At 40.0% G+C, this 14,285-nt stretch overlaps 1 protein-coding gene across 2 annotated transcripts in view; it reads left to right on the top strand.

The window, feature by feature from the left end:
- kif13ba (kinesin family member 13Ba) overlaps nt 1-14,285 on the top strand; it is a 47,941-nt gene that overhangs the window by 16,663 nt on the left and 16,993 nt on the right. For both annotated transcript variants that reach the window (XM_083940794.1, XM_083940795.1), the window contains exons 4-9: nt 3,085-3,097; nt 4,550-4,610; nt 4,726-4,818; nt 5,815-5,995; nt 6,793-6,880; nt 7,347-7,481. In XM_083940794.1, coding sequence (XP_083796920.1) covers nt 3,085-3,097; nt 4,550-4,610; nt 4,726-4,818; nt 5,815-5,995; nt 6,793-6,880; nt 7,347-7,481 — 571 coding nt within the window. The remainder of the gene's footprint in view (nt 1-3,084; nt 3,098-4,549; nt 4,611-4,725; nt 4,819-5,814; nt 5,996-6,792; nt 6,881-7,346; nt 7,482-14,285) is intronic.

Here is a 14,285-nt window from a genome sequence, read left to right as displayed (position 1 = left end):
AACAAAGAAATTGGGGATTCATAAACAATTTAAAATCAGCGAGCCTATAAGTTCCTACATGTTGGATGATGGATTTCAGATTTGCAGTTTGACAGTTTTACTCCAAGCAACACTATTTGTAAAGATTTGTTGATGAAATAGTTTTTACAGAATTACGAGAGAATAAGATTTTTTCTTTTTTTTAAAAGAATTTTTCAACATTTCGACCCCCTCAAACCCTTCCATAATCCTCTCTCTTACTACCAAAAACAGTATTCTGTATAAACATCAGCGCTGTGCAGAAGACATCTTAATTGTATCCTTGTTTGAAGAGAACTGCTGGAATTCATCAGGCAATTAGCGTGCATGCATTTTCCCTGTGAAGGCAGCACGTCAGCAGTGGAACGTCAGTGAAATATGGAGTGTTACAGATTGGACTGGATGCTTTCTGGTTTGTGCAAGAACCGCAGCTCTGGCATTTTGTAAAGAATGTGCATGGGTAAAAGGAAACAGGTGTGTGAGTGTCTTTGTGTGTGTTCCTGTTCCGAGAGCTACTTTGACACATTGAGATTGAGGACATTTTTGTGATGTGGCTCAGGGTCCTTGTAAGGATAGAAGTGTGGAAACCCCTAGTATACTCTTTCTCATCCTTGTTTTTTTTTTGTAGTTTGTTTCCATTGTTTTATAAAACAATGTTTTTGTACTACTCTACATGCCTCTGCAAATTGCTCTCTGAGGACAAATAAAGGGTATTAAATTGGATTCCCTCTGGCCTCATCATCCGGCTCGATGCAGGTCTCTGACTGACAGCTGCCCTCACCCTGTAGGCGGGGCCAGCTCTGCACAGGTGGAGGAGCGAAGAGCAGAGCAGAAGAAAGAGAAGAGAGAAATGCACAAGTTTTTAGACTTGGAAAAAGTTTTTATAGAAAAGATGATTCAACAAATCGGAGATATCCATCAGAGCTCCGCAGGGTTCGTATGACTTAATGGGAAGAAAAAGACTGCCAGTGTTAAGGACTCTGTTCCCTTAGGGGCCGCAAGTCATGGCGTTGTCATATTGCAGTAAGCCTATTTGATTAAAGCGCCGGCCAAATAACTTGACGTTTATGTCCTAATGTCACTTCACAATCACAAGAAAGCATGTCAGTGGGTTGTATTTAAAATTGAGTAGGAATTGTCATGAAATTAGCATATGTTATTTGTTGGCTCATGAAACGGTGGCTTGAAAATACAAAATGCAGCTCCAACCCTCGTCACTATTTCTCCAACTACATGCTTGAAGCAGATATTTACAGACAACAACCAGGCTACCTTTTTTTTTTTTTTTTACATTTAAACGTATTGGACAGGTGAGATATAGTTTATGAAGATTGTTATGATGATTATGGTGTTAACTTTAAATGTCTCTCGTAGGGCTGCACAATAAATCTTTTTATCGCCATCATGATATCAACTTGCGCAATAAACACATTGTAAAAGACTCTCAGGGCTTTTTTGAGTTAGTTAAAAAGAGAGCATCAGAAGAAAACTGCATATTTTTCAATGGTGCCCTTTGTGTTCCGTTTAATTTGTTCAGTAAAATAATTGAAATTTCCTTTAAATTTTTTTTTTAATTCAACGAGCAAATTTGGCAGGATACTGAAAGCAGCAGAAAGGCAGACCTGACATTAATATCTGTTTTATTTGTCACAGGTAATAAACATGATATTCACCAGTATTGCATATTTTCTTCATCATGGATCCCTATCTGTAATATCAAGATCTGTGTTGTTGCAACTCTCGACTACAGAACAAAAGCTAATATTGTATCCATTGAGGACAAGGAAATACGGTGCTGTTATTACTATGAGAGTATTTTAATTCATTAATTACAAAACTTTCTGCGCAGAACTGACAGTGACCCCCAAACCGTGACTGTTGGGCACAAATACAAGAACCGTTACAGTCAGTGTGAGTGAGTGTCAATTCTAGGCCAGTCATAAGCGTATGTGGACATACATGATCATATCAGCAGATCTATCTAATGTATGTTTTATTCGATGTGGAAAATTAGTCATCTTGTAATTTACGTGTGGCATTTTTTTCTGTATTTTGCAGAGGATGTTGAAGAGAGGTTTATCTTTCTGTAACTTCCTGTCGTTTTATTCTTTAAAAAGCTTTTTTATTTTACAACATACTTCTTAAAATCAATTAGTCTGGTCTGGATGCTCTGACATTCGTCTAATCAGAGATGTGAGTGACTGTCTGCGTGCGGAGAAGATTGGTTTTAAAGGACACGGCTGTTGACAAGAAGCTCAGATTACTGACGTGTGTGGGTTCATGTGTGTTTCCTCAGTTTTTCTGTAAAAGATCACGCAGCTATCAGGGCCAACCCCCCTCTCTTTTTAAATGTCAGGTTTCCTTTTTTTCTCCTTTTCATTTCTAAACATGACCTCAACCCAGTAACCCCTCTACTCCACCATCTGATTCCACCACACTCTTACCTCAACCCTCTGCCAACTTCAATCCTCAGTCCCCCACACACATATGCCCACACACAGACATTCCCACAACGATTCATCCAGTCCCAGAGATGTTTTATGTCTACCCCATAGAAATAGAATGATTATTTCTAAGCTCCTCCATGAAGCCCACAGAGATTAATCCGATGCCTACCCTGACATCCACAGACCAAATCCCCTGAGAAGCTGGTCTGACGTGTGGCAAACGAACAAGATTAAAACAAGCTACTCACGCACAAGGCTGATATTTGAATCAAATGTGTGCTAATGCGACTACGCCTGAGGCCGGTGGCTCTAGCTCTGGCTTTGTCTTTCTCTGTCTCTGTTCACACTTGTTTTTATTTCTCTTTCTGACTCGCTCCCTCTCTTTTCTAATGAGAGGGAAGCTTGGTAATTAGTTACGAACAGTGATAGATGGATAAATAAGTTCTATTCTGGGCCTGGACAAGATGAAACCTGAAGCACCAAAGACTTTAGTCAATAGTGAACTCCAGCCTGCTCTGAATGGATTAAAATGCTGCATCCTCTGTAACATGTGCACTAAATGTCATCTTCCCATCTCTCCCCATGCTGCTGTGGACCTTGACCCACCCGACATCATCAGGAACCAGTCCAAGGTAACAACACACAAACACACACAGCTAATTCCATGGTTGTCAATCATCTGTGCTAACCAGAAAAGCTGCTGCATTTCTACGACTCAGTTTGTGAACTTGGAGCAACCATCTCACACTGGACAGTAAGACGATAAATTGGCTGCCTTTTTTGCGGCCTGGTTCGTGCATTCACACAGAGTACGCAGTATTTTGCCATCCTGATTTAGCACCCTAATGTGACAGCTTAGACCCTACACATATTGGCAGCTCAATTTCCATGTAAATAGAGTTGATGCAGCTTGGCGGCACAGGCGTGACTTGGGCAGAATGACGTGAACTGTTGTGCGTCCCACAGCCGGGAGTTTTAAAATCAGGAACCCGCTGATCAAAGAAACAAGAGACAGCAAAATATCGACTGTCGTGACGAGCAACTGGAAAGCCTGTGAAATCCGCGATAGGCTCTCCATCATAGCAGAGAAAGTTGTTGGCAGAGAAAAAAATATATAATTATTAACCAAATCCATACACAAACAGCACGGCCCTAAATTCCCCAAAGTCACTGAAGTCGCTGGATTACTTTTTTTCATCACTTTAAAGGCTTTTACATCCAAAATAAATTGTTGGTTAAATATATTAAAAGGTTTCACTTCATACACTTGGGGTTGTGAATATGTAATTTTTCAAGAATGAGGATGTTGTTGACAAGAAACTCATCTTTGGGCTTGGCCCTAACAACTCATAAACAATGTATTTTTGGGAGAAAAGTTCAAGTGGCCAGTCATGTAGATCCAGCCAAAAGGTTTAAGAAGAGATGCATTGGAAAAATAAATGTTCAGTAGTTTCAGTATCATCATAGAATACACATTTGTTGGTTCCAGTACCAAATCGTTATCACTTCACTGGATATACACCATTGTGAATTATCAGGTCAAACTAACTTCTTCCAACACATACATTAGGTCAACTTAGTGCTTCAAGTCACGTCACATGTTAACTCCGATCCCAGAAAGCAGTCTTTAGGTAAAGGAGGAATATTTAACTCACTTTCACGTAGACAGGAAGTCAAATTGCAGCCTTTGCCTGGCCTCATTTTCTATACAAAAACCCCTACTGATACAAAGCCATGAGTTTTAAAAACAATTTTGACCAGAAAGGTTTTAATTAATAAACTTTTGCTAGGAAACTTATTTTTGACCGCTGTTTTTCCATCATCTGAAAAATTCCTATAATGCTGCATACACCACCTGTATACCTTATACAACGATGAGTAATAAAAAGCCATTTGTATCTAACATTGTTTTCTCACTTGAAGCTAATTAAACCAAACATTAACTGGTAAGATGGATCATAACTAAATCATATTTCCCAGTTAACTGCCAAGTACAATTTAACTTTTGAAAGAAATTCTGAATTCATACAAAGGCATTGAATGAAATGGTTGTCACTCATACAGCTACTGTTTTCCCTTTCCAGGTCTTTGCCTACGATTACTGTTTCTGGTCCATGGATGAGACGGATAAGGAGAGATTTGCCGGTTAGTCCATTAACTGATCCTGAGCTCACAATATTAAAGTTTTAACATTTCATCACTAAATCTGCTGTTATTCCCAATTGAAATAGAAGAACATTCGCCATGTGTGTGTTACCAGGTCAGGAGGTGGTCTTCCAGTGCCTTGGGGAAAGTCTTCTCCACAACGCCTTCCAGGGCTACAATGCCTGTATCTTTGCCTATGGACAAACTGGTAATTTACCATGAGATCTCACTGTTCTGTTGGCAATATGATGTGAATAGGTTTTATAACAGGGCCTACAAGACATGCAATAGTTTCTCTTTGTCCTCACTAGCAGAGTGCCCTGAAGCTTTTAAAATGATGATTAAGAGAGGAGTGTCTGTGTGGATGTGTTGTGGCAGGAAGGTTGGCCAACCTCTCTTCTCTCCAGCACGAACAAAATGCCAAAGCTCAGATGCAGAAAGCAACCAAAAAGCAGGAAGCAAAATAGACCTACAAAATGTTGCTAAAACCCAAACACAGCTTAGCAATGATGTACACACAGTATGTGTATGTATGAGTGATGTCTGAAAAAAACAGGGCTGGAACATCTCCAGTGTAGACATTGTAAAAAGACTCTCTTCTTTCAGTTTTCACATGTTTACATGATCTCAACACTACAGATCTGTCAACAAACTTGGAAGGGCTGTAAAATTAGCCCATTGTTATGTTGTACACTCAGTGGCCATTATTATTAATGCAATACACGTCTACTGTAGGGATGGCTATAATGTTCCAGTTTTTTTGACACTGTCATGTAGGCTGTAATTGAATTTTGTGTATTAGCATTGAGGTCCAGTTAGTGACAGTGTTGTGCTGGACTCAATTATATTCAGGGGTGTTATTAATAATAAGCTCATCTCATGTTTGCAAATGTGATCATTATAATCCAGTCCAGTACAATAACACCTTTAACTATGACCTCAGTAATAAACATATAATTTAATTTACACATTTTCGACAATGGCAAGAAAAAATGTATTGCAGAGTTGTATTGAATTGCATTAGATTGCATAGTTGTACCTAAGGAAGTGTGTGTATGAGAGGTTGTTTTAGTAGCTGATGACTCAGTGGAAATGACATGACTAACTCTATTGTGTTCCTCAAAGTTTTGCCTCAGCTGCCATCTTCACCATTCAAATGACTTTCAATTGACACTGTGTGTGCGTGTGTGTGTGTTGTTACCAGGTTCAGGAAAGTCGTACACTATGATGGGTTCAGTGGACCAGCCAGGTCTGATTCCCCGGCTGTGCAGTGCTTTGTTTGACAGAACCCAGAAGGAACAGCGGGAGGAGGAGAGCTTCACTGTTGAGGTGTCCTACATGGAGATCTACAACGAGAAGGTCCGAGATCTGCTCGACCCCAAAGGGTATGACCTCGACCTAATCTTCTAACCCTTTTATGAAAGGAAGGATACTTTTCTTTCTCTTTGTAGCTGTGGCCCCTACATTTCCATTACTTTTTTCAGCTGTTTCACAGTTAAATCCTTCAACTGAAGAGATAAAATCACTTGTGGTAAATTAGCTATGGTTAGGTTCATTTCCAAATGCAGCCAATGAGAACTCTGGTATTTGCGCTGGAACACAATAATACAACAGTCATGGCAAGTAAATAATGTTTGTCTGTGAAAAGTTAGTCTACTTTTTAGGTGAACAACCTGTATCTGGAATTGTTTTTTGCTTTAATCTCAGTTGGTAGAACTGGAGAAAGTGGCTGGTGGATTTTGGTCTCACCAGCTGCTAAAAAGGTCACGTGTCTACCCTTCAGTCACTGATGGAGTCCAGTTCACGTGCAGCAGGTCAGCAGTAAATAAGGAGCACAGGGCTGTGTCTGCGGCCCCAGACAGCATAACCTTTGACCTTCACTCACTGTGCGACCTTTCACCTCAGTAAAACGGGCCAAAGAGAAGCAGGCCATCTGACAGCCATATGTGGGCTTTGCTGTGGAGCAGAGAATGATGAAGTTATCTGGCCTGGAGCAACCTTGAATTGGGGTCAGAGAGCCAAGTGCTAACAAAGTCTCTATGAACTGGGGGAAGTTGTAGTGGTAGCAAAGACCAGCTTTGCCTATTGCCACTCCTGATAATACATCACATGAATATGAATTAACTAGGAGTGACAAGAGCACGTTTGTCTGTGTTTTGAACCTGCTTTATTTGTTATTCAGGGGAAGACAACCTCTGAGGGTGAGGGAACATAAAGTCTTGGGGCCCTACGTGGATGGTCTGTCTCGACTAGCTGTGGCCAGCTACAAGGTAAACATGTTTATCTTAAGTTGTTCTTGCCGTGCTTTTATCATTTATTGATACTCTCATTCACGACTACCAAAACCGATGGCAGTCACTCTTAACGGTGTGTCAGTGTCCGGCAGACACACGAGCGGCACATCTCACTTGCATTCCTTCTGACTTTGTTCTATAAACTTTAAAGATTTTTAACAGCTTCGCCCACATGATGGCCACAGTTTTCCCATCAATCACAGTGGAAAGAGGCTAATAATTAAAACGTCAGAATTAATAATATTTAGTAGTTTTATATCAGGTTTACCAGGAGACTGAAGCTCATCAGTGGAAGTCATTAAATATATAAACATGCATATAATCTCACCAAATATACTCTAAAATAGTCTCCACGGTCTTAAAATGTTATTCTGCTGGGAGAATAAAATGATAATTTATTATTATTTGTGCATTTATTGTTCTTTTTCCGTTGTTCTGACAGGATATTGAGTCTCTGATGTCAGAAGGGAATAAGTCTCGGACCGTCGCTGCTACCAACATGAATGAGGAGAGCAGTCGGTCACACGCCGTCTTCAACATCATCCTCACACACACATTAAAAGACTTGAAATCTGGGGTAAGATATAACACACATACGCGCTGGAGCAGGGTACAGTTAATGGTTACACACAATCAGCTTTTAATCACTTTTAAGGGAAACATTAAATAATAATAGATATCTGAGATGTGGTGGGCTAAGTGTACATCTCATGGTTAAAGTCCATTTGATAATAAGCGTTCACTGGCCTAGAACAGCCAGGGTCGAGCCTTGCTGCCCACTTTTGCGTGGGGTGGGAGCTAGGCCAGACCTCAGTGACTGGCATACCTTTTTTAGTGCTAAGTTGTTTGGTATTACAGTATCCAATATGCCCCACCCACCCAGAGTGCACTAGAAGTTCATCCTAGCTTGCACATTGTCAGACTACAAATGCCTTTCCTCCCTCCCTTTCTGTTCTCCCAGAATCCATCTGCCACATCCTGTGGTCATTTTCTTATCCTAATGACTGGTGAATTCATTTTGGATGTGATAGTGTTTTTCTGTTAAAGTACTTCATTTTTCCTCTTGATCCTCTCTGTCAACAGAATTCAGACACTTTTGTCTGTACCGTGAACAGAGGTTTATGTGTAATTACGTACACTTGACAGGGTAAACAGTGTCTGGTGTCTATCAGTCACCCCCTGCAGCCAGTGGGTGAAAAGGTAGTTACAAAACGGGATGATGTCAGCTCAGCTGTCTGACCAGGCACTCCAAGAAAAGACCTAAATGACTAATACTTCATCCTCACTGACCCACTTAGGCTCTCCTGCTCCTTTCTCTTATTTCCAGACGAGCTCGCCACCAGGGGATCCTGTTAATAATTCACAGGAATGACTTTGAGTTCGTCAGCTGATACCGCTTGCTCTGTTTTCAAGGCACACCCAGAGTCAGTCACTCAGTAGGTTCATCAAGGAAACGGCTAATAGACTCTGTGAATCACTGAGCTGTCATGCACTGTGTCTGGATGAGTCGGATCTTTTTTGTCTTTGGTGCTTTATTTTATTGTCTCCTCACACAAAAATGGACCAACATTTTTCAAATTAGTTTGCATTCTCACAGGGATCTCCTCTTTGACCACAAGCCCCACCAGACCAGATGTCCCCTCATTTCAGTGCAATTGGTTCAGATAATTCATTTTGTATCTTATTTACAAAGTTCTGGCTGTTTAGTATTTGGCGTTACTAAAATACGTCTAGTCTTTTAAAAACAACAGTTGATTCAGAGTGTATGAAAACCAGATGTCTCTCTTGATTTGGTGTTTACCCATTTCTTCATTTATTAACAATGGAAAGTGAGAATATACATTTTTAAAGATATCTGGAGCTCTGGTTATGGGCTAAAGATTAATGAATCCTCCTTAAAATGATTAGATTTACTAACTCCGATAACTCAAAGCAGTGTTCAGTACCTCATTAAGTTTATGCAGGCCTTCTGTTTTAATGAGCACATGAGCTCATCTATGCCCCCTAATGGCTCTGTCAGTTTGAGGAACAGTGATGAAGGGACAGGTTAAAAAAAGCCACCTATGATTGGTAGTGAAATAACCTGTTGCTGGATGAGTCACAGGATGTCCTTTCGGTAACATGTCCTACTCAGACTTTACTCTTAGTTCAGTCAGTTTGAACTTTGCCCCCATTTGCCGCCACCTCCTTTTTTGTTGTTCTTGTTTTTGTTAAATCCAGTCAAGCTTTGGTGACTTAGTTTAGAAAAGTACAGAGTTAAAATGGGGATTGTTTTCCTTTTTTTCCCCCCATGATGGCATCTAGATTGTCTAGCCCATGTAGCAATGTGTTGATGCCCTGACACTTGTTCTTTGCTGGTTCCTAAAAGCTGCTGCCAAGTAGCTCTATATCCTGCCTGCTGATCTGGTTACTGAGCCAGGTTCCATCTGTCCTAGTTAAGAAAATGTATCCGTGGCTTGTGTTTCCTCCTTTTTACTATTTCATCAGCTAACTAGATGTCACAAATTCAATAGGACCTAAGAGTACTTATTGTACATACATAGGGGCCCGACTAATATGGGATGATACCAATTTTAGAGCGGAAAAAGTCACTGATTACATATACTGTATAGTGGCTGATATAGTGATTTTTTTTTTTGAGCTGGAATGAAAATAGATCTTTTCTATTGTGCACCAATTTTACACCAATATGACTGCAAAGGTACTCAGAACACTGCTTTCCATAACAAATAACTCTATTAAAGAATATTGAACGTTATTTTAAATACATTGTACATCATGTCAACCGATTCTAGAAATTAACACAATAAAAAAATGTTTTAATACAACATCACAAAATGGCGGTCCAACAACTTGTAAATATAAGCAGTAAAAACAGTGTTGGTTGTTCTTCAAATCCTCATCCAGTGTCCTTAAACTTAAAATAAACACACTGATGTCACAGGGGTCTGACCGATAATTATAGTTTAATAAACCCACAATTTCCTATACAAATACAGAAATAATGAAAAACCATTAATGCCATACACTCCTGTTTTCTTTTGTACAGCTAATGCATCATCAGTGATGGCTGGCCTTAACAGACACGAGAGCTTTTCACTTACCTGTTTCATTTATCCATCAGTGCAATTTGCATTCTCTTTATCTCTGCATCATCAGTGCGTCATTACTATTAGATTATACATGCAAAGTGCATGTTATACAGAGAAGTGCATTACAATATACTAGAAAAGCCATTATTTTCAGTTAAAATACTTTTGTAAGAATTGCTGCTATTATCAACAACCTACAATTTCATAAATGGTGCTCTAAAGCTCCAAATGTCCTGAAGACTCTCAGCCCTTCATGGCACACAGTTCGAGATGAATGATTTAAAGTTTATTTGGTCTTTCATCACAAGCATATCATACTAAGAATATATCTTAATTTTAACTGAACACCATTTTCAAAAATAAATATAATAAAGTACACTATAAAGTTAAACATGGGGGCAAAACAAAGAAAGCCTACATCAGAACAGCCACTGGCCATTGTTCAGGAGTACTGAGGTGTCGTCACTGCCTGATCATTTGTTCCCAATCGACTTATGAGTCCTGGCTCCGTGGTACTCATTATCCTTGAAAAGCATTACCATCACACCATGTTTTGGACAGTATCTTTTACTTTCCTTCATTTCTCACTTATGTTCCCAATTTATAAGAAAAAAAAAACAATAATACATAAACAGATAAATAATAAAACACATACAATATCAATGTAGGGCCCCGAAGCCTCATCAGCGTATGGTATGCATTTGGATTGTAGTTGGAAGGTTTTTTGGGAGTACTTTTCCTTGAACACAATAAACAACAGCAGTCCAAGGCAAGCGAAGTCACCCCATCTGTTTCTGATGTGTACATCATCAGCGTTACTTCCGTAGAGGTTTCTCAGATACAACAGTGGTCGCTGGTGTTCGCCCACAGAAAACTCTCTGATCTCTCTCAAGAGGTTAGTAGTGATCCTGAAGGTATGATCGGGATCATATACAGAAGTGTCATAATGCTGTGTGATATACACTTGGTCTATCCTTAGCAAAGCTCGCCCTCCTGTGTTCTGCTCCCTGACACGGATTATGATCCTGTCTCTATTTCCTCCCACGTACACTTCTGCAACATAAGGAGGAAGGGGCACAGACGTCTTTTGATGGAGATTGCCAACGGTGTAGTACTGGTATCCATTTCCCCAAGGCAGTGGGTCCAACAGCCCCTCAAAGTTGCCATAATGATGTGAGCCATAATCTCCACTGTTTGGGTCAAAGTTCAGCCATATGTTATCGTTAACGTCAATGTCAACTGCGTTGGCAAACCAGTGGAGCAGCACAAGACTGTGCTTGGGTACAGATCGGCCAAAGTTGATTTGCTTTAAATCCTTGATTGAATCAAGTCTATGTACAGCCGACACAGAAGTCAGGGCAAAGACCAGAGCTACACCGCAACCTGGGATGCTTCCTTGCATCTTCATCATCCTGTATAGACATTTAAAAGTCGATTTCTCCTATTATTCATCAGTATTGTACAATCACAATCCATACATGTACTTTCAACAAGATATGCATCTAAGGATTATTTTCCTGATCTTTTACTTTGATGAATAGCTCATTCTCCCAACTAAAGGGTAGGATGGCTGATAAAAGTTTGTCAGGTGACCATAATGAACATTGAAATAGTTTTTGTTTGTTGTTATCGTTTGATTATCCACAGTCTTCGTTCTGTGCAAAAAGTTATTCATCTGAAGTTCATACGAGGCTTCAGCAGCCTAGGTTAATCAAATCAAGTGTGTATCTTTCAGAGTTACTCTGTTAGTATGAAATGTCTTCTTTGGTTTTCAATAGACCATTTCCTTGTTGAGGTGCAATGGACAGTAACAGAAAAAAAGAAGCATTAAATGCTTCACCAAGCGTGTGGAATTATACCAAAGTAATTGCTAAAAACAAAACTAGCAACGAAAAAATGAGAGCTTACCTGCATTAGTCTGCAACAGTTAGAGTCTGATCTCTGCCACAGTGTTCCTGTGACGGTAGCTTTATCTCCTTTTTAGATAACCGTTTCCCTGCCAATGAAACTGGAAGGACGAGCACTGCTTGTGGTCGCTTCATAATACAGCTGTTTGGATGAAACTGTCTTCTGTATTCACCAAAAGTTCTCCCTTTCAGTGTTTTGTTCGGGTTTACCAGTCATGTGCCTGCAGAAATGTAGAAATCTGATTATTTTTATTTACAGTTTTTACAGAAACGATTGTTTAAAGAGAGGGACCAGTCTCTAAGTCATTGTATATGACTTTTATGAACAGGTTTATGATGGAAACTAGCCTGTGCAGGTTAAAGTCTGACATAGACTGTGTCCTTTGGACTGTAGAGTGAGGAACTAGCAACATTGTAATAGTGTCTGGCTTATTTACCAGTGTTCAGCTGGATGGAGAAAGACTTGAACACTCAGTCTTCACTTGAATAGAACAAATATCTCGGTACAGCTCGCATTGATAGTTATATCTAAACGTTGAAGTACAGAACAATCATTTCAGCCTTATACTGTAGTGTGTGACCCATGTCATACAGGATAAACATACCAATGCTGTGTGTCATCCTGGGCTGACATTCAGACTGTTGGAGACAAGGGCCCAGCCGATATAGCCGAAGAGTTTTGACTCAGATATTGAGTACCTTTTCCCATTTTCCATGCAGATTTAACTATGAAAGGTACTCAGAAGGCTGCTTTCCCAAACAAATAGCTTTACTGAATAATATTTAACATTATTTTGCATTGTTTTATTTTATACGTACAATGTATGACATTGTCAACCTATTCTAGAAGAGTAGAGTTGTTTTACTGATCTTTATTTCCAAGTCTGACACCACTAGGTAACATAACCTGGCACTGTGTGTTTGAATCCAGTCAGTGGTTATTGCACTAAGGAGCTGTAATCACAGAATTACACTTGGATGTAGCTTTCTACTGTTTGTACTGGCGTTCAGTCACCAGCTTTGCCTCCCCTCTATCTGGATCTTCAGTAGGTATTTGCAGTTTCAGGCTCTATTTTAAAACATCTATTTTTGGATTTTGTGTGCTCATTGCCCAAGATAGAAATCTCTTGTTTTTTAGTTTTTTTTTTATAATTTGCATTACTCTGGGGGCTTTTAAGCAGTCCTGGTCTGCGGTTGATCTCCATCAGTGCAGTTGAAGTTGTTCTTTGTTAGTCTTACAACCAGGTCTTTTCAGGATTGAGGTTTTGCCTTAGATTTGAATGTGATAACTTTAGACTTTGTTTCCTCTTTTTTTTAACCGGTGTAATCAAACCTATACCCGTATTTTCACAAAGTACTGCAAACTGCACCCTCTTTTTGAAGAGGGTGACGAGAGGCATTTGTTAAAAAGATGTGTTTTCAGTCTGTTTGATTTTCATACTTTTTTTAAATGATGATCACATCTGAAAAATATAACAGGAGCAACTTGGAAGGGCAGCATCACTGGACCTGGGCAGTGTCAGGCAACTCACTGGTGTCTGACGTTAATTGGAAATCTCTTTCCATTTGGAGTCTTATTATAAAGACATTGAGCCTGACAATATATGTTGCACCTGTCTACACTGGCTATGCAAAAGGTTGCACTTCACTTGTGTCTTACACAGATAAGATAGTGTATTGGGCTTTGTTAAAGCACTTCTAGTACTATAGTGTGAACAGGTCCACTGTAATGACAGAGGACTGGAGCTGCTGGAGTGCTGCTGTCTCTGAGTGGCAGATGAAGATCCGTCAGATACTGACCTCTCACGCTTGGCCAGGAGTAGATCTGTCCCAGACGGTAATTTGATATCCGCACTTTCAACAGCCTGTTAGAAGAAACCAAAGAAACCTGCCAACACTTAAAGATGAGAAACCAACGTCTCAACTCAGCTCAGCCTTAATTTATAAAGCCCATTTAAACAAACAGCGGTCACCCAAAGTGCTGTTCAGGTCAATAAACAATACAATAAGAAAAGTGCAATGAAAGGGTGTCTTGCTCAGCCTGAATTGAAAGCCAGGGAGAAAAAGTCTAACAAAGCATTTTGGCATTACCTGGTTGGTAGAATCAGAGAAAGCACAGAGAGGGTCCTCTGAACACGAGTGGAAAAAAGCTTCCAGCCAAGTCAGAGCAAATTGATGAGGGGAGCTCTCTGATGAAGCCAAACACCTTGTTGTTTATTTCTGGGTTGTCTGGTGCTGTCATGCTGGTAAATCAGTTGAAAGCTGCTGAAATCCCCAGCAGGGACTGCCTTAATGTAGTGCCTCCTTGCTGATTAATGAGCCATCAGAGTCCTGTCAGACCTCATGTGGATGTACGACTCTGCTTTCAGGAATGTTCAGCAA

Source organism: Echiichthys vipera (genome assembly GCF_963691815.1).
Source record: "Echiichthys vipera genome assembly, chromosome: 1".
NCBI lineage: Eukaryota > Metazoa > Chordata > Actinopteri > Perciformes > Trachinidae > Echiichthys > Echiichthys vipera.
The sequence above is the reverse complement of the archived record's forward strand: the minus strand, read 5'-3'. Positions and strand labels throughout refer to the sequence as shown.